The sequence below is a fragment of the Ranitomeya variabilis genome, chromosome 6 (genome assembly GCF_051348905.1).
Source record: "Ranitomeya variabilis isolate aRanVar5 chromosome 6, aRanVar5.hap1, whole genome shotgun sequence".
Classification (NCBI taxonomy): domain Eukaryota; kingdom Metazoa; phylum Chordata; class Amphibia; order Anura; family Dendrobatidae; genus Ranitomeya; species Ranitomeya variabilis.
Window position 1 is genome coordinate 425485923 of NC_135237.1, and position 18993 is coordinate 425504915.

At 40.4% G+C, this 18993-nt stretch overlaps 2 protein-coding genes and 1 long non-coding RNA gene across 6 annotated transcripts in view; 2 read left to right on the top strand and 1 right to left on the bottom strand.

Annotated features, from left to right (window-relative positions):
- LOC143782654 (uncharacterized) overlaps positions 1-12410 on the bottom strand; it is a 44035-nt gene extending 31625 nt beyond the window's left edge. Inside the window, exon 1 of the long non-coding RNA XR_013217014.1 lies at positions 12318-12410. This is a non-coding gene — a long non-coding RNA (uncharacterized LOC143782654). The remainder of the gene's footprint in view (positions 1-12317) is intronic.
- LOC143781215 (uncharacterized) lies at positions 39-1320 on the top strand. The gene is made up of 2 exons (XM_077267701.1): positions 39-186; positions 280-1320. Exons 1-2 carry the CDS (start codon positions 173-175, stop codon positions 1280-1282), a joined length of 1017 nt encoding a protein of 338 aa, XP_077123816.1. The 5' UTR covers positions 39-172; the 3' UTR covers positions 1283-1320.
- A 1216-nt stretch (positions 12411-13626) lies between the features above and the next one.
- The window catches only part of GATA6 (GATA binding protein 6), a 45969-nt gene continuing 40602 nt past the window's right edge, over positions 13627-18993 (top strand). Inside the window, exons 1-3 of one of the 4 annotated variants that reach the window (XM_077270353.1) lie at positions 13629-13713; positions 13871-13968; positions 14452-15367. In XM_077270353.1, the coding sequence (XP_077126468.1) occupies positions 14497-15367 (871 nt within the window). In that variant the 5' untranslated portion in view covers positions 13629-13713; positions 13871-13968; positions 14452-14496. Of the gene's footprint in view, positions 13714-13747; positions 13969-13999; positions 14168-14451; positions 15368-18993 lie in introns of those variants that run through there. The other 3 variants (XM_077270356.1, XM_077270355.1, XM_077270352.1) reach the window with 3 other exon arrangements.

An 18993-nucleotide genomic window follows, 5' to 3' on the forward strand; every position in this document is an offset into this window, starting at 1 on the left:
ATGAATGTGTGTATTTTTTGTGGTTTCAGTGGGTGATGTTACAACAAAGTGGCGGAGTATCCGCGATCAGTACAGGAGGGAGAGGCAGCAGCGGGAGAGAAGTGGAGCCGGGGCACCTCCCAAAAAAAAGAAATACATCTATTTTGACCGGCTCAACTTTCTGAATCCCAGCATGGACCTCAGGCCGTAAGTAACCACCTCAATTAATTTTTTGAATATCTTTTTTAGTGTAATTTTTTTGGGGCAAAATTTTGTACCTAAAACATTGTTCTTTTTCAGAACTCAGTCTAACCTCACTGACAGGGAGACAGGGTCTGACTCGGAACTGGTCATTGACCCAGTTGGTGAAGGTGAAGAGGTGGCTGGTCCATCTGCTGCTCCCTCTGGCTCCATCCCTCCTGGATCCTCCTCATCTGGTCAGGCAGCTCCATCTGCATCCATACCACACCAAGAGGACCCACAGTTTGCCTCTTCCGCCGCAGCATCATCAGCAGCACCACCACCTAGCCAGGATGACCCTGGAAATAGCAGCAGCCCGACTGTTGCCCTGGATCCATCCCCACAGGCTGCAGTAAGACCACAGCGTGCACGCCACAGAAGACAGCTGATCCAAAGCCGCCAAAACGTGGATGCTGGGGTCATGAGCTATTTGGCACGTGTCCGAGACGATGATGGGGAGGAGGGTTTTACCAGGAGCCTTGCCCAGTACTTAAGGTCCATAGAGCGGGAGTTAAGGCTTCGTGTGAGAGGCTGTTTTAAGATCCTTGTGGACGCATGCACCCCCCCAAATAACCCATACAATCTCATGCTGATGATTGAACAGTGGCAGATGTCACCTGAAAATGTTCTGCGGCCTCAGAGATTACAAGGCCTGGCAGCTCCACAAGGATCTGAAGCACCCCCTCCACGTCAGCCAACACCTCAGCCCCAACCCACAACAAACACACAATGGCCACCTCAGCAACATATGGCGGGATATCATCAAACATCCCAATATGGCCACTTGTCCACACCCAGTGCTGGAGGCTGGTCCCAACCTGGGTATGGACAATATGGTCATTTTGGTTTGGGTTATGATTCCCGGCCATATGGTCATCCCCAGCAGGGGTATCTCCAAAATCCACGCCCCACTCTTCCAAGTTCCCAGCATCATAGCTGGGCTAATGTCCCTCAGGCCACTACAACATCTGCACAGGGTGCTGGACAATTGGGCCTACAAGTGCCACCTGGTGCAGACACTGAGCAAGCTACTTCTCCTGCACCAACCTACCAGGACTTGTAATTTTTTTGTTTTTTTGTTTTTTTATGTTACTTTAAACTTTTTTTAAATTTTTTGTTAATATGATTTTTAGACACAACTTTCATTTGTATTGTCCCTACAGAGCATTGTTTATTGTGGATGTAGTACCAAGTTTTGGATGACAACAAAAATAGGCCTTTCTTAGGCTAAAAAAAAGGTTAGGACAAAATAATAACCTAGACATTTCAAAAAGTTATACAGTAAAACGTTTGATTATTACCAATCACCGTCTGGATGCGCTGTATTCATTCTTCAATCACACACACATGATATGCTGATAACCATATGTGAAAAAATAAATTACAACACACAGAGTTTTAAACTTGGTTAACACATACTTTATAGAGCTAATTAATTACACATGCAAAAAGGAATAGTCTTGCCAGGGAGTAGCACCTTCAGGAGTCAAAAAATAATTTGTAAAGATATCACGAACTTTAAGACCAGAAAGTGGACGACGCGGAGGAGGGACATATGGGGTAGGCCTACTAACATTGTTCATGAGGTTATCTTCAAAATTTGGCGAGGAACAATCATGTATTCTTGTGAAATTATGTAGAATTACACAGGCTTTTATCACTTTGTTGATTGAAGCCTCACTCAGCTGGATGGCAGACTGAAGAACACGCCATTTGGCAACAAGAATCCCAAAGGCGCACTCAACCAGTCTCCGTGCCCTGGCAAGTCTCAAATTAAACACCCTCCGCCGGTGGTCAAGGTTGCGCCTGGGGTAAGGCCTCATGACGTGCCTCGACAGTTGGAAGGCCTCATCTCCAACCAAAACAAAAGGCACTGCTTCCGCATTTGAGCCTGGGAGTTGTTGTGGTGGTGGGAGGTTCAACTGGTTGTCACGTAGCCGCCGACCCATTATGGACGAATTGAAGACCCTAGAGTCTCCAGTTCGCCCATAGGCCCCAATGTCTACAATTATAAACCTGTAGTTACTGTCAGCAACTGCTAACAGAACTACAGAGAAAAACTGCTTGTAATTGTAGAATTGGGAACCAGAGTTCGGCGGCTTACGCACCCTGATATGTTTCCCATCCACAGCTCCAATGCAATTAGGGAAGTCACAATTATTTCTGAAACCTGTGGCGATTTGAATCCAATCGTCCTGTTTTGGCTCAGGCAACACAGCTTCATGTAGTTTCTGCCAGATTTGGGAACAGGTTGTCCTAACAATGCCTGAAATGGTCGACCGCCCAATCAGAAACTCCAGGTGTAGACCCGCATAGGACAAGCCTGTGGCCAGGAAGCTGCAATACAATAAAAAGGGAAAAAAAAAAAACATGAGGACGACGAAAAAAGGAATAAGCACAAGTGTATATTTCATTTACTATTCAATTATTTACAGTATAAAAAGTTTCAATAGAAAATCTAAATCGACTTGAAGCTTGACAACATTCTTTTATATGTGCTTGTGGCTTCATGTCCAAGTGAAGTTAATGAAACCTAGTAGGACACCACACATTTTGAACCCCCAAAAAAACCAAAAACCGTATTTGCAAATGTGGAATACCTACCGTAAGGTTAGGAGCAGACGCTCCTCAGCAGAGATGGCTTTTCTCATCCAGGTGTCCTGAAAGGTGAGGCCAGGACGTAAGATCGCCAACAACATGTCAAAAGTCCGGATGGACATACGAGTATACTGGTAAAACTTGTCTGGATGTGCCCTCAAAGCTGAATATAGTCTCGGGAAATGGCCTTTACTCTGGCGTTGGGACAATATAGGATGTACCCACAATCTTTGTCTCCTCCTTCGCGGATCCACGTTGCCCTGATATGACTGGCCAAAGCGACGAGACAACACCCAGTGAAGCAACACCCGCTGAGTTGTGCTTAAATACACAGGGTCAGACATGTTTGTAATCTCAAAGCAACACAGCCAAAATATGCTAGAGAACATATAGGGCAGATGGGAGGGCTACACCTGTTGTAGAGGGCTTAAATAGTGTGGTTAATGATGGTTTAAATGATTTGCAGGCCTGAAAACCGTTAAATGTCCATTTTGTCATGGTGCGTGATAAATACGCCATACGGATCACATACGGATTACACACGCACAAGCACATGCGCAAAATACGCGACCACACCTAAGCAACGCAGTAACTACGGAAGTCGATTACGGAGACATTTTGGCGTATTGAACGCGTAGTACGGACGTATAATACGTGGCGTATTGTCTTACGCCATGTGTGACCCCAGCCTAACTGTGTTTGCTATTTATAAATAAAATGGAAAACTGTGCTTAGTCTTATTTTTAATAAAGAACTTTATTCTGGCTGTGTCTTTATTTACCATACAACTATAGGATTAGCAATGTATAAGTGTCTTATAGACGCCTCTCCATTACAAATCCATGGATGGATGTCACCGGACAATACAAAGGTGACATCAACCCCACAAATATGAGCTCCACTTGCCATGTCTACAGGGCAAGTGGGAAGAGCCGGGTAAAGCGCCAGAATTGGCGCATCTAATAGATGTGCTTTTTCTGGTCAGTTTTGGGCTGCTATTTTTAGGCTGAGGGGGACATAACCATGGCCCCTTACCAGCCTGAGAATACCAGCCCCCAGCTGTCAGCTTTAGCAAGAATGGTTGATAAAAATGGGGGGACCCCACTCTGTTTTTTAAATGATTTATTTAAATAATTAAAAATACAGTGTGGGGACCCCTCTATTCTTGATAACCAATCTGGCTGAAGCTGACAGCTGAGGGTTGCAACCCCTAGCTGTGAGTCTTGCCTGGCTGGTTATCAAAAATACAGGGAAGCCCACGCAGGTTTTAAAAAAAAAAATGTATTTACAGTGCAGAAGTGGCTGATGAATACTCCCATCCGCTGCTCCTGCTCTCACTGTTATTAGTGGCAGCAAGTGGCAGCTGATGGGAGCTGTAGTTGCGATCACAGCTGAGTGCTCACGCTGTCTTCTGACAGCGTGGGAATCGCGGCTCTCTGACTGGCGGGGATGATTTCACCACCGATCAGAAGCACTGTGCCGGTGTTTCACATGCTGTCACGCAGCTTGGGAAACACCAGCTTTTGTGCTGTGTATGTTTGGCTATATTCGGCAATTTAATCAAAGATTAAATCAGCGAATATTGCAAATTAGGCGATCGTGAGACGAACCGAATATAGTTATAAGCTTCTGTGAAGCACCTGGGGGTTCAAGGTGCTAACCACACATCTAAATACATTCCTTGAGGGATCTAGTTTCCAAAATGGTGTCTACTGTGGGAGTTTCGACTGTTTAGGCTCATCAGGGGCTCTCCAAATGGAACATGGCATCCGCTAATGATTCCAGCAAATTTTACATTCAAAAAGTAAAATGAAGCTCCTTCCTTTCCTAGCCCTGCTGTGTGCCCAAACAGTAGCTTTCTCCCACATATGGGGCATTTGCATACTCAGAAGGAATTGAACAAGTTGTATAGTGCAATCTCTCCTGTTACCCTCATGAAAATGCAAAATGTCCGGCTAAAAAACATTTTTGCGGGGAAAATGTGATTTTTTTTTATTATCACAGCTCAACGTTAAAAACTTCTGTGAAGCACCTGGGTATTTAAGGTGCTCACCACACATCTAAATACATTCTTTGAAGGGTCTAGTTTCCAAAATGGGGTCACTTGTGAGGGGTTTCCACCGTTTAGGCACATCAGGGGTTCTCCAAACGGGACATGGAGTCCACTAATGATTCCAGCAAATTTTGCATTAAAAAGTCAAATGATGCTCCTTCCCTTCTGAGTCCTGCTGTGCACCCAAACAGTGGTTCTTTCCCTCACATGGGGTATCGGCGTACTCAGGAGAAATTGCACAACAAACTATTACCTGTTACAAAGTGCAAAGCTAGGAGAAAAAGATAAGGAGGACAATGCATTAATTCTCGTCAGGTATCTGCTTCTTCTCCTCCCTCGGGAGGCTGTGGGGACTGCCTCCACTTACTTCCTGGAGCCTGATTCCCAGGTTCCTGGCCTGTAAGTTACCCGGCTTTGTGTCACCTGGAGCGGCTGACAGCCCCCTTTGTCACCTGGTCCATTGCCTGCTTCTGCATAGGAGGTGGGGAACCACAGGAACAGTCCGATCTCTCGGGGGTGGTAGCCCTATCTCGACCTGCCTTGAGGAGCCTCTCCTACACCCATTCATTTCACAGGAAGGGTTCATTCTGCTCCCTTCCTTCTCAAATCAAACCCATCCCATGCCAGCAATGTCGTCCCTCCATTTTCAGAAACATGACCCTGGTTCCAGCCGTCACCTCTTGCAGCCTTCAAGGCAAGTGTTCAGTCTCTACTGTCAAGTTTTGGTACTTTGTGGCTAGCAAGCCCGCTAGCATATCTCTAACCTCCTTCTCTCTTCCGTCCAGCCTAGGCTCCGCAGTCTGCTCACCAGTTGCTGGATCCTGGCTCTCCTGTCCCCAGTCTTCAAAACCATCGCCATGGAGGCTGCGACCTGGGTTCGGACCTTGGTGGTTCCAAAAAAGCGTCTGGTTCCGGATCCCAGACGCCTGCAACCTCTGCTGTTGTGCCAACTTAGTCTGGCACCAATATTCCTCCTATCACTACCGCAGAAGTCTGGCGCAATTCTGCCATCTTTGCAGCCTTGTCGCCCACTAAGCATGTTACACTGTATGGATTACTAATTAAATCCAGAATTTTTTAAAGTTTTTTTTAGGTTTATATACTCCTGTTATGTAACACTAACCACAATAAACGCTTTGGATAACTAATTGAATCCAGAAAAAAATGTTGATTTTTTTGGAGTGTTACATACCACCGTAATGTAACACAAAGTACAAAATACTCTATGGATAACTAATTGAATATAGAAAAAAATTTGAACAGTTTTTTGAGTGTTGTATACCACCATAATGTAACAAAAAACACGCAATACTCTATGGATTACAATAAGATATTTTTTTCACCCCAAAAAAGAATGTGATCACGTGTAGCAGCTATATATTTAGCAACGGACTGCAAAGCCCTAAGGCCTGCCTAGAGGCTGTATTCTGCCACTCTCCCTCCTCCTGCAACTGTCCCTAGGCTAAATGCAGAATGTATCTGATACAAACAGCAAACCACAAGATTAGCCCTTATTGATAGGCCGGCGTCACACTAGCGAGTTTTACGGACGTATGAGCGCAGAAAATACGTCCAGAAAATACGCATTGCACACGGCCCAATGATTCTCTATGGGGCAGCTTCTATCTGTTACAGGCGTAGAAAATCACAGCATGCTGCGTTTGTCAGCGTATTGCGCAAAAAATCCACCAATGAAAGTCTATGGGGGCGAGAAAATTACGGATTACACACGGACCATGCGTGTGACTTACGAGAAATACGCACCGGTGTTCTCTAGAAAAGCCGGCAATTCAGTGCGGTGTACAGTAAAATCACACTGACAGAATAGAATAGGTAGGATAAATGTGTACACATAGAATAGGTATATATATATATATGTCAGTGAGACACACATATATTTATATTTAATTCAGCGCTAGATAGCAGAAAAGCCAGTAATTCAATTGCCGGCTTTTCCTATCTCCTTCACAAATCCGACATGATATGAGACATGGTTTACATACAGTAAACCATCTCATATCCTCCCTCTTCCCACTCCCGTGTAGCGGTGGGATATGGGGTAATGAAGGGTTAATGTCACCTTGCTATTGTAAGGTGACATTAAGCCAGGTTAATAATGGAGAGGCATCAATAAGACACCTATCCATTATTAATCCAATATTAATAATGGGTTATTAAAACACACACACATTATTAAAAATTATTTTAATGAAATAAAGACACATGGTGTTTTAATATTTTATTACACTCTTAATCCACCTGAAGACCCTTGTCACCTGAAATAAAGTTAAAAAAAACCAAACAACAATATTCCATACCTTCCGTCGTTCAGTCTTGTCCCACGCTGTAAATCCATCTGAAGGGGTTAAATCATTTTACACCCAGGAGCTCTGCTAATGCAGCTGTGCTCCTGTCTGTAAAACTTGGTGAATGAATGGAATGCAGGGGAATGTACTGTAGTTACCTCGAGTCGCGGTGATGCGCCCCCTGCTGGATGAACTCATATGAACTCGAGCCTGGGAACTTTTCAGAATATTTTCCGAGGCTTGAGTTCATATGAGTTCATCCAGCAGAGGGCGCATCACCACGACTCGAGGTAACTACAGTACATTCCCCTGCATTCCATTCATTCACCAAGTATCTGAGTATCACAGAACACATTCGCTCATCTCTCATTGTGATTTAATAGCATAATTAACAAGTGATAAAAAAAATTGTCCAACTTTTCTGGATGAAACCCTGCATGATTTTTTACATGGTCGCGTTAACCTACCAGAGAGTGCTTCTTTAAGGATCTGAACCGCCACACCCAAAACAGTTTTAATTGTTGGCCTATAGCCTGAAATGTCACTTATCTGGTGCATATATGGCATAAAATAAAATGAAATATTGCCATCATACACCAGAGTACTGTCCTCTAAGTGATGGCCATTGATTTCAATCTGCCACTTTTTTAATTCATTTTTTATACTAATCCATAAGGCTTGGGCTGCACATATGTCGATACACTTGCCATAGAATTCACTGCAAGTTACATGCAACATGCGATTTGTTTGCAACATCTCTGTTTATTTACAGCAAAATCAGAGCTATAAAATAGTTATGACTTTTCTGAGAATTTCCGTCTTGGTGCAGCCTCAGCCTAATAGAAGAGGCAAAACATTTGAGAGTCCAAAAGACTCAAAATTTGATTTTTGGATCCTTAAATATGAAAAAGTGAAAAGTATAGGCCTCCACAAAAAAAATTCACAGGGTTGAAAGCATACAGACAGAAAATATGTGGGAATATGAAGCTGCTATACATATAGGCTGAGATATCTATGACCATATCAACTTCTTAGGATTAACTTCGTTTTAAAATTGAAATGGTTGCCAATATCAGAAGTATAAAATGGCATAATATATAATTAAATATGAAATCTAAACTTTTCTTCATAGTTGAATATGACTCAAAAGTAGAAAAAAGATGGATGTCATAGTTTTCATTACAGTACACCCTCAAACAATGCACAAAGAAACAGCCAAATGCAGTGTTTGGTATTTCATTTCTTTACAAAGTAAAAGAAAGGAAATGATCAAACAATGCAATGACAATAAGATAATTTCTAATTATGTAGGATAGATTATTCAGCTAATGAATCCAGTGCCTGCGAAGAAGCAATTCATATATAATTAAGGTATTATAGCATGATTTTCAAAATCATTGGGGCTGAAATCATGTTTATATTTTTTTTATTCTTAAATTATAAACATGAAGAAATCCTAATTATTAAAATATTAATCATAATTATATCTACTAAGTGTGACAACATTATTATTATTATTATTTTATTTTTTCTAATATTATTATATTTCGCACATTTTCTACATTAGTAGTAGCTATAGTAGTAGTGGTATTTAAAAGTACATTTATCTGCCGCTACCTGACAACCTTCTCCACTCACTCACTCTATTAGATGTCATATCACATAGCACCATGCATTATCAGGCAGAGACTAGAAATCATTTACTGTTGAGATGGTAACCACTGACTGCCATTGTCTTTCAGGATATCATTACATTATACACACAACCGTAACATTTTCACCATTACCAACTATTCTATCAATGCATCTGGCCAACAAATAGCTAATTCTGCAGACAGGATAATGAAAAGGAAAAGAAGAGAAATGAAACGTGACTGTAGTATGTGTGGAGGAGGGGGAGATAAAGCCTGGAGTCAGCTCTTATCAGCCGGTGCAGGGTATAAAGTAGGTGAGACACACAGCATGGAGGAGAGTGCCCAGGCTCAGAGACAGCAACCCTCACCTCTAGCAGCAGGGCTCATGCCTCTCCTGCAACCTGCTCTGCTAGAAAACATATATATGTATAATAACTCGGATGCCACATCTGATATACTGATATATATATATATATATATAGATAGATAGATAGATAGATAGATAGATAGATAGATAGATAGATAGATAGATAGATAGATAGATATATATATATATATATATATATATATATATATATATATATATATTCACACGGGGCATATGCTGATAATGTATGTGTAAGCCCCAATATCTCATCATATGTGTTTGGTTATTTCTGTAATTATAGTTATAGTCATAAATAATGTGTTCCACAAAACTAATGACTATATTTGTTTTATATATATATATATATATATATATATATATATATATATATATATATATATATATATATATAACATACACACAAATATATATATATATATATACATATATTTGCACACATAAATGTATATACATACACACATATGTTGATATTTATAAACATAGATTATATATGCATGTTATACGCATACACACACGCAGATTCTGTATATATACGCCTGTGATTGGAGTGCTTGAGAAGGTGTGTGCTATGGGGGGTGATGGAGATCCCCCTCTAGGTGTCTGGTGCCTGTGATGAGAGATGAGTGATAACTCCAGCACCATGGGGCTCAGGTACGGGCTCCAGCGCCAGGGTGACAATCCCATTAGTGCGGCCCCTGCTGAGCCCCAGCACATAGTGGCATTTGTCCCTATACATTGTATATGGTAATTCCTGGTAAACAGACGGCTAATCATCAGCCTTCACTCTGCTTGTATATATGGGGGTGTCTGCAGATAACGCGGCCGGGTCACTGTGCGGCACAGGGCTTATCACTGGGCTGCACGGCCTCAGACACACCGACGGCAACACTGCGGCTCCCACCTCTCCCCCACCCCAACTGCGACTTTACTGTTGGGCAATAATGGGGTCTAGGACAAAAATGGTTTATTTGTTTAATTTAATTAGACATGGAACTAATGAAAATCAAGAATTTCCTGGAAGGACGCAGTGCAGGGTGGAAGGTGCAAATCTCCTGTCACATCAGATCAATGGTGTATAATTATTCCTAAACCGTGACCTCAGCATTACCTGTGATGTGGGCAAAATATCATATATCCATGACACTAAGCCCACATCGCAGATAAGTGTGACACATGTAGAATTATATATATATATATATATACACATATTGATAGGATACTTTTGCTTACATCACAGTCATTTCAAACTTCAGAAGCAAATAGAAATCTGCAGTTTTAGATTCCTACAATGTAACATCAAGTGATCATGATATATTATTCTAACTTATAAGTTTATTTTTTCAGTATTACTTTTTTTTTGTACAAAGTAACCCCTGACATGTTGGTAATTACTAACCTCTTTCCTTATTTCTTTTATACCGCTTACTCCGTATTACTATCTGTAAACTTATAGGGACAGGATCTTTTTCTAATGTGCACAGTTTACATGGCAGCTGTCTCGCTAAATTATAGATTGTGTATAATATGATGATGATTACAATTAATTTATCTATGTCTTTTCTGTAAAAGAGAAAAAAGAAAGAAAGAAAGAGAAAGAAAGAAAGAAAGAAAGAAAGAAAGAAAGAAAGAAGAAAAAAAGAAAGAAAAAGAAAGAAAAAAAGAAAAAGAAAGAACATTTTGTCTGATATTATTAGTACTTTTTCTCCGGGAACCGCTTTTTCGTATGCATCTAGTCCTATTTGTGGGACATTGTACAGTTTAATTTCTGCTATAATATTGAAAATAATAGAAGTTTATGTTTTTTTGTGAGGATTTTCATTATTTCTTCTACAGAAAAGAAAGTGTTTCAAATGTTATTATTTCATAGTAACCGTGCCCTCCAGATAAATGATTAGAGAGCAGACTTTTGTTTCTCCTTATCTTACAGCAAACCACATAAATAAAGGTGAAATCAGCAGCCTGTGGTCTTGTATGTAGATCAGAGTCTGAGATGGAAAAACACAGTCCAAAATTTGCCTGGAAACTACGGAGTTAAATTGCACAGGTTCATCCTTATGCAAGAGACTGATCAAAGATTATGCATAATCTTACAGGTAGACTGTGCTCCAAAATATACCTCCAAAGCTGAGACGTTTAAGGTACTGATATTATTATTATTATTATTATTATTATTATTATTATTATTATTATTATTATTAGCCAAAATTATTATTATTTCAATACAACCATATTACAAAAAGCAGAACCATATCTTGATTGTGTAATTGTACAATGCTAGGGAATAATAATAATACATTTTATTTATATGGCAACAACATATTCGGCAGCACTTTACAGTTCAGAGGTTACTTGTTCTGACAATATCAGTCATTACAGAGCAGCACAATACAAGTGGCTGTAATTGTGTTCACTTTATGCTGATTCAAGAAATAACAAATAAAGCAATTCCATTGTTTAGCAATCTGTGTCACATGCCATTTGTGTAATTTTCCTAAAAGGGAGTGAATTACCTGCCTCTGCCTGACTATGTGTAAAATACTAGTTTTATCTGGAATATTTGGAAGTAAACAATATTCTGCTATGTGCAATGAAATAAATAATGAAATGATATAATGAATCTCTGGGACGATTCAATATACCACAATAATTCAGTTATATTGTATATTTATATATTTGTAAGTATATACTATTGTATTGAAAGATGATTTCCTATCTCCCCATCTGCCTATTCACCAGAGGACATACATCATAGCAGTAATGTAATAGTAAGAATAGCACAAAATAATAATATTAATATAGGCAGGTTTACAAAAAAATTGTTCTCTTCAATCCACCACAATAACATCAATTCATGTATAAACATACAAGGATTAATATAGAATTACCTTCACAATAATCAGATTCTACTAGGAATTAAATCCAATTTGCAACAAAACAAGATAAAATACACACGAAGACTCAGAAAATGAAGCCTATCAAAAAAAGTTTAAATTATATTTGTATCCATTTCAAAAGACCCAATGCATATTCTTATGTGTGGGAGTCAGACATTAATGATGACATTTATATTATGTGTGATGTATCCTGTAGATACCTGATCTAGTGCTCATTATACTCACCCCTCACTTATGTATCATAGCAATATGAGGCTGGGATTTATGTAGAAGGAGCCCATGTGCTACAGAGGGCTGCTCCTATATGGTGGGTGCTGGTGACAGATCTGCTGCTGATAACCTCAGCTACTTTATATGAAGCCACTTTCCTGCTGCTCCAAAACATCACTATGTCCACATAGGAGATAACTAGTAGCTGCTCCCCAGGTGTCAGGAGACCAACAGTCTTCATGGTGACTCTCTACCTGTCCATTGCGAGACGTGGCACAATCTAAAATTCAATTATTAATATATATATATATATATATGTAACGTATATATATATTCACACACACACGCGCTCACACACAAACACACACACACACATACACACACATATAAATACACACATATACATACACGCATATACATACACACACCACACACACACAAAGACATATACATACACACACACATATATATACACACACACATATATATACACACACACGCACACATATACATACACACACCACACACACACACACATATACATACACACACACATATACATACACACACATACACACACACACATACATACACACACATATACACACACACATACATACACACACACACATATACACACACATATACATACACACATATACACACACATATACATATACACACACCACACACACATATACATATACACACACCACACACACACAAAGACATATACATACACACACACATACATACACACACACACATATACACACATATACATACACACACATATACACACACATACACACACACATATACATACACACACATATACACACACATATACATACATACACACACATACATACACACACATATACATACACACACCACACACACACAAAGACATATACATACACACACATATACATACACACACACCACACACACATATATCACAGTTTCTTTCCAAAAGGTGACATAACTCACATCTCTGCTGCTACCAAATAATGAAACTTCATAAATGATAATGATCAATGCATATTTTTGTCGATTTCCCCAGTCTTGAGCGCCATATGTGTTTGCTTACGCATATAAATATTTCGGGCTGCAGTAAGTGGGCTGTAAAGCTATTAGAATGGCTTTGATCAGTAGTCATTAGTGTGTTTGTGTAGCCCCTGGTTGGCTCCTATACACACAGTGAGCAGCAGCAGTCAGTGTGTAGGTGGCATGTGAGGAGCTGGGGCTGGCACCCTGGAGAGAGCAGGAGTCCGGTCCTGAGTGGCTGCAGTTTGCAGGCAGAGCTGTAAGAGGCGCCTCCTCCTCACACTGTGCACACACTTCTGCTCGGCACACTGGCGCTCTGACCGCACTCGGGAGACCCATGGACACAGCTCTGCATTATTAGGTTTGCACCTTTCCTTGCTTTCTTTTTAGACTGGTGGATTCTGGTTTTGGATCTTTGGGATCTGGGTTTTGGTTGGTGACTGTTCTGCAGATAAGGGGTTAAGGTGTAGTAATGAGATAAAGCTGCCACTTCCTTTCTGCTTGTTCCTTCTTCTCAGGTGAGAGCACAGCCCAGACACGGGGCAGCGGTGAGCTGGGAGAGCTGCACTCTTTCTGAGACTCACAATGTTGATAGTGGAGAGCTGCCATCCCTAAGGTGTGTTGGAACATGTAACCAAAATGTAAACCTTGGGAGGCCCTACGTAAATGGTGCTGCCTGGCACGGACCTACTCCTGAAGATTGGCTTCCCCAGACTCTCCCCTCCCATAGGACTGAGTCAGAGAGTGCGGCTGGAAGCTGAGCCCCAGCTCCTCCAGGAGGGGAGAAGAGCCGAGCTCCGCAGAGCCTCCACATGGTACTGACAGTTACTGGGGCGCTTGGCCTGGTGCGCCCCTCTGTGTTCACCCCCGTCATTGAGGACTTGTGTTAATGTAATCATTGTCCAGGGGGCTTGTTAATGAGTCTGATCCGATTTACTTCTCCTTTGCATTGCACCATCTGATTATGTTTCCTTTGTCTAGAAGCAGATGATTAATTGAATTAAAGGGATTTCATTGTCCAATTTTCTACTCTGTTTTCTAACCTTGTTCTTCTTTGTTTCCTTTTTCATATATCCACTTTATGGGCTGTGCTTTAAAGGACTCGAGGTTCCAAGTCCCCATTTCTTTCCAGCTCCCTACCTGGATGGACCTTCCTGAAGACGCCTGGTCCGATGTCAGGAGGCTCAATGTGGGGAGCTCTTTTTATCCAATCAAAGTAAAAGGAACTGACAGCTCCTCATCGTCGCCATCACCCAGCTCACAAGGAGGAGAGCTGAGCTCCACCAAAGCCCACCACCAGCCTGACACGGACAGGAACCATCCAGCACAGGAGGGCAGGTCGCCCACCGCCGCCCACCACTTTGGGGTCACTCATCTCTCCAGCTTGCCCAATCCGGAAGATATTATACTTTTTAGGGATTTGGATCACATCAACAAACTGATTCTGCCCAACAGAGACTCCAGGTTTAGCGCTTTGCCTGAACCACAAGGGGATATGTACCAAACTTTGGCCATCACTGCGGCTCAGGGGCCGGTCAGCTATGATGGATCTCCTGGAAGTTTTATGCACTCCGCTGCCACTTCTCCAGTTTATGTGCCCACCACCAGAGTTGGACCCATGCTTACGAGCATCTCCTATCTGCAAGGGACCGGACCTTCTCAAGCCCCCCACTCTGTGAACAGTCACTCGGTGTGGTCCCAACCGACCTCGGAGAACTCCTCATACAGCAGCAACAGTCCACACACGTCCAGCAGATACCACTACTCTCCCAGTCCTCCTATGGCCAATGGAGGCAACAGGGAAAGTGGCTACAACAATGCCACCATCAACGTGAATGGCAGAGATCAATACACACCTCTTGCTAGATCGCTCAATGGATCTTACCCTAGTCCCTACACATCATACATGACACCACCTCTGACTTCAGCCTGGCCCACTGGACCATTTGATAACTCCATGCTTCACAGTCTTCAAGGCAGACCGACACCAATCCCTATGAGAGGGCATCCTGGAGGTAAGGCCAATCCCTATGATAGAGCAAGTTGCTGTGCTGTGCTCTGTATGTTCACATCTTAACATTAAGCGACATATGGATGTGTAATGTTGCAATAGTCTCCTTGGAGAAAAAAATGGACTCTTTGTTTTATGTTAATGGTTAAACCTAGGCTAAATTGCATAATGGCCACATAGCCTAGCTGGTTAGGCAAATTTTACTGCACGCAAGGAAATTACCCTGTGTTGTAACTGATTATTGTACAAAAGGAAGATGCAGAATGCTAAACCCGAGGAATTGTATGGATTCTAGATTCCATTTAATTTCAATCAAAAGGTGCCAGACATGTCCTAAAGTGGATCTTAGGCAGCGACAAACAATGACAGTACCTGCACTGGTGTATTACCAGCTGGAGCTACACTTTTTCCATTTTGTCACAATGCCACATAAATAGATTATTTCTACATACTGCCTAATGTTTAATTAAATAATAATCCAAAAATACTGTCGGTAGAAGCTGAATATTTCCCCCAAGGTTGTAAACTGGGGCTAGAAGCAATGTAAACCTTCAGTGACAGAGCATTCTTCATCCTTTCTGTTATCATGTCAGGCTGTCTTATCAGATTGATTAGACCACTTTAGTAGAAGATCCTATGAAATAACAGGAGGGATGAAAACTTCTCCAATGTGCCATGTGCCACATGGCTGAGTGCACTCATGGATCCAGCTGTCACAGACATAACAAGCCATGCTAGCAATGCAAAACAGGAATGTGCAGCAGCAAACTCTTATTCACAATAATACAATACTGTATATGGAGAAAATATCACTGATGAATAACAATCACAATATTTATTATTAGTCCTCTTTTACATCTCTGCAGCCATCATGCTAGGCTCTTTCCCCCCTCTGGTGTGCCAGTGAAACTATAGGGGCATTTACATTCATCCAGCACATCAGTAGTAACCCTTCAAGGAGTTGGATCCAGAACACTACACCATGAGGTTTTTTTTTTCAATCCTCTTCACCAATTTCTTTAAAAAAGAAAAATGTTAGTAGTGAAATAACCCAATGACAACTGATGCTGTTTTGACATCAATTGATGCACAAAAAAATTATCCTGGTGGAACGGATAAATGGAAACAGAGTCTAATTGATACAATTATTATTATTATTAGAACAGGGTACAATGTGCTTTGCGATCTGAAGGCGATACAATAAATTGAACAAGTAGCAAAGACGTTTGATCACCGATCGTGCCCACTAACATGCCCAACCAAACTGAACCCAATTACTATATTATTGGTTCAGAGCAGATAAGCAGCTGCCAGGTACCAGGCACCGCTTATCTCCAAGGAAGAGCAGAGAAGTGTACAAATCAAACAGCTGCTTCCTTTTTCCACTTCACAGCTGGCATCAGTTGTCCATCATCCAGGCACCACAGTCATTGGTCTGCTGTCTGAATATAAAACCAATATTAAAGTACATAAAATAAAACGAATAGTGGAAATCCATAGCAAAACTTCAACTTAATTGTAAGGAATACGATGGAAAGAAAATGTATTGTATAATTGTCAGTATTGTACAGTCACCCTTTTTATTGTCTATTCGAAGGGTTATTGATGGGACGTATTTTTTTTTTACTTAAACCACCCATATACATTAGATTCATGATTAATGGCTGACGACACATAAAAAACAATGATCGGGCATGTTGGCTTGCAGACGTGTCTTGTCCTCCTTGCCCTATAAAGTAAAGCATCTGAGCCCTGTGTGTGTATTTAGGGGAGTCTGATTGGGGCTGCTGTCTTTTGTATATGTCTGTATGGTTATGTATGTGCTGCAAGCAATTTGGGGGTGATCAGCCTTATTTTTCAGGTCTGTCAATAGAATGATGCTACTCCTTTATATTTAAGAATAAGCTAATGTACCAAGGGATAATTGACAGCCTCATTGGCAGGCATTTATGTGCTTTTTTTCAAGTCCTGAAGAGAAGACTGTGCCATACCAGAGCATTCTGCGTTTTGGAAAATAAAAATCACAAATTGTAAAAAAAAAAAACCGCAAATATAATGCGGTGTTAGGAGAAATCAGGGTGAAACCTTTGAGAATGTTAATGAAAAACCGTGAAAAAAACTGCAACCTGTGTTCTGTATATCCAGCCATATCTGCTCAGTGTTCACACATCACAGGCTCTATTTATTGTGCTGGTAGAACCTGAAAACCAATTTGTGGGCATGTTTGTTGCTTATGTGCCCAACAGCAAAGTATCATTTCTAAAGATTCTTTTTATTTATTTTTCGGAAAAATTCAACAATTATTTCTGGTTCTAGAATTACAACAGTGATAATACAAAAAAAAGACTTGTTTAAATGTAATAGCATTTTTGGAACAAATTTACAGATTCACAGTTTCTGCTGCATTTTTTTTTGCTTTTAAAAATGTTATGAACTTAATAATTTATCAACTTTTGTGATTTTTTTTTTTCTTCATTCAAAAATTTCTACAAGCCCTGTTTCACAAAAGTGAAGAAAATCAGCTTAACAAAAAGAAATTACATTGTGGTGCCATTTATATTTAATTATTGGTCTAATGCAAACATCAGGACACTGTAGCTGAATAAAGGGAAAACAACAAGGAAACTTTTTTTGTTGTTTTTCTAAAAATGATGCTTGTGAAACTACCCAGGAGGGCTTCAAACATAAAATAATCCCTTCCCTGATTTATTTAGTGGAAGATGTTCATGCCTACATATAACCACCACTGTGCCACTGACTGGTAGTGAAAGTGGCCAGTATTTATAGCGATCAGCAGCTTTCACATACAGAGCATAAAAGCATTTTGTGTAGCAGCAAGATTTGGGGTTTTGAAATTCTGTGGCTATTTTTTTCCTTTTTTATTTTTTTTGTGCAACATCCTAAAGATCTGTTTTGTTTTGTTTTTTGTTTTTGTTTTTTTGTCTGTTGCTTTTTATACAGCTCATAAAATTTTTTTTTATTTACACCTGAAAAAGGGTACAATTCAAAAAGCGCCAAATAAAATACATTTAAAATATATTCCAAAGAAAAGTGCTTAGATCTGCAGTTGATATATTATAATATTATATATATTTGTTTTACTTCTCTAATTTTGTTTGTTACATATGTTTGATGTTTTAGTGTATCAAATACCTATTCATTACGGTTCATAATAATAATAATCATCATCATCTTTTTATTTATGGTTTATGTGACTGTCCATGTTAGTATTTGTGACCGTGGTACACAAAATGTAGAGACTTGTCTGATTTTGATCCACATAGTGGCTATGGTCACACTATTAGTATTTGTAAGCCAAAACCAGGAGTGGGTGATAAATTCAGAAGTGGTGCATATGTTTCTATTATACTTTTCCTCTTATTGTTCCACTCCTGATTTTGGCTACAAATACTGATGTAAAATACTGACCAAATACTGCTAGTGTGACGGCAGCTAGACAAGTTTATGGGTCTGTAAAAAAACACTGACAGCACATGGGTGCAATCTGTGTGCAATCCATGTGCTGTGTCTTTAACACTGTGGTAGATAGCCTAAAATTACAAAAACTTTTCCTATGTCCACACTTTGCATTTTTGTTGTGTATTTTTCAATGCAAAGTTTAAGCAGCTT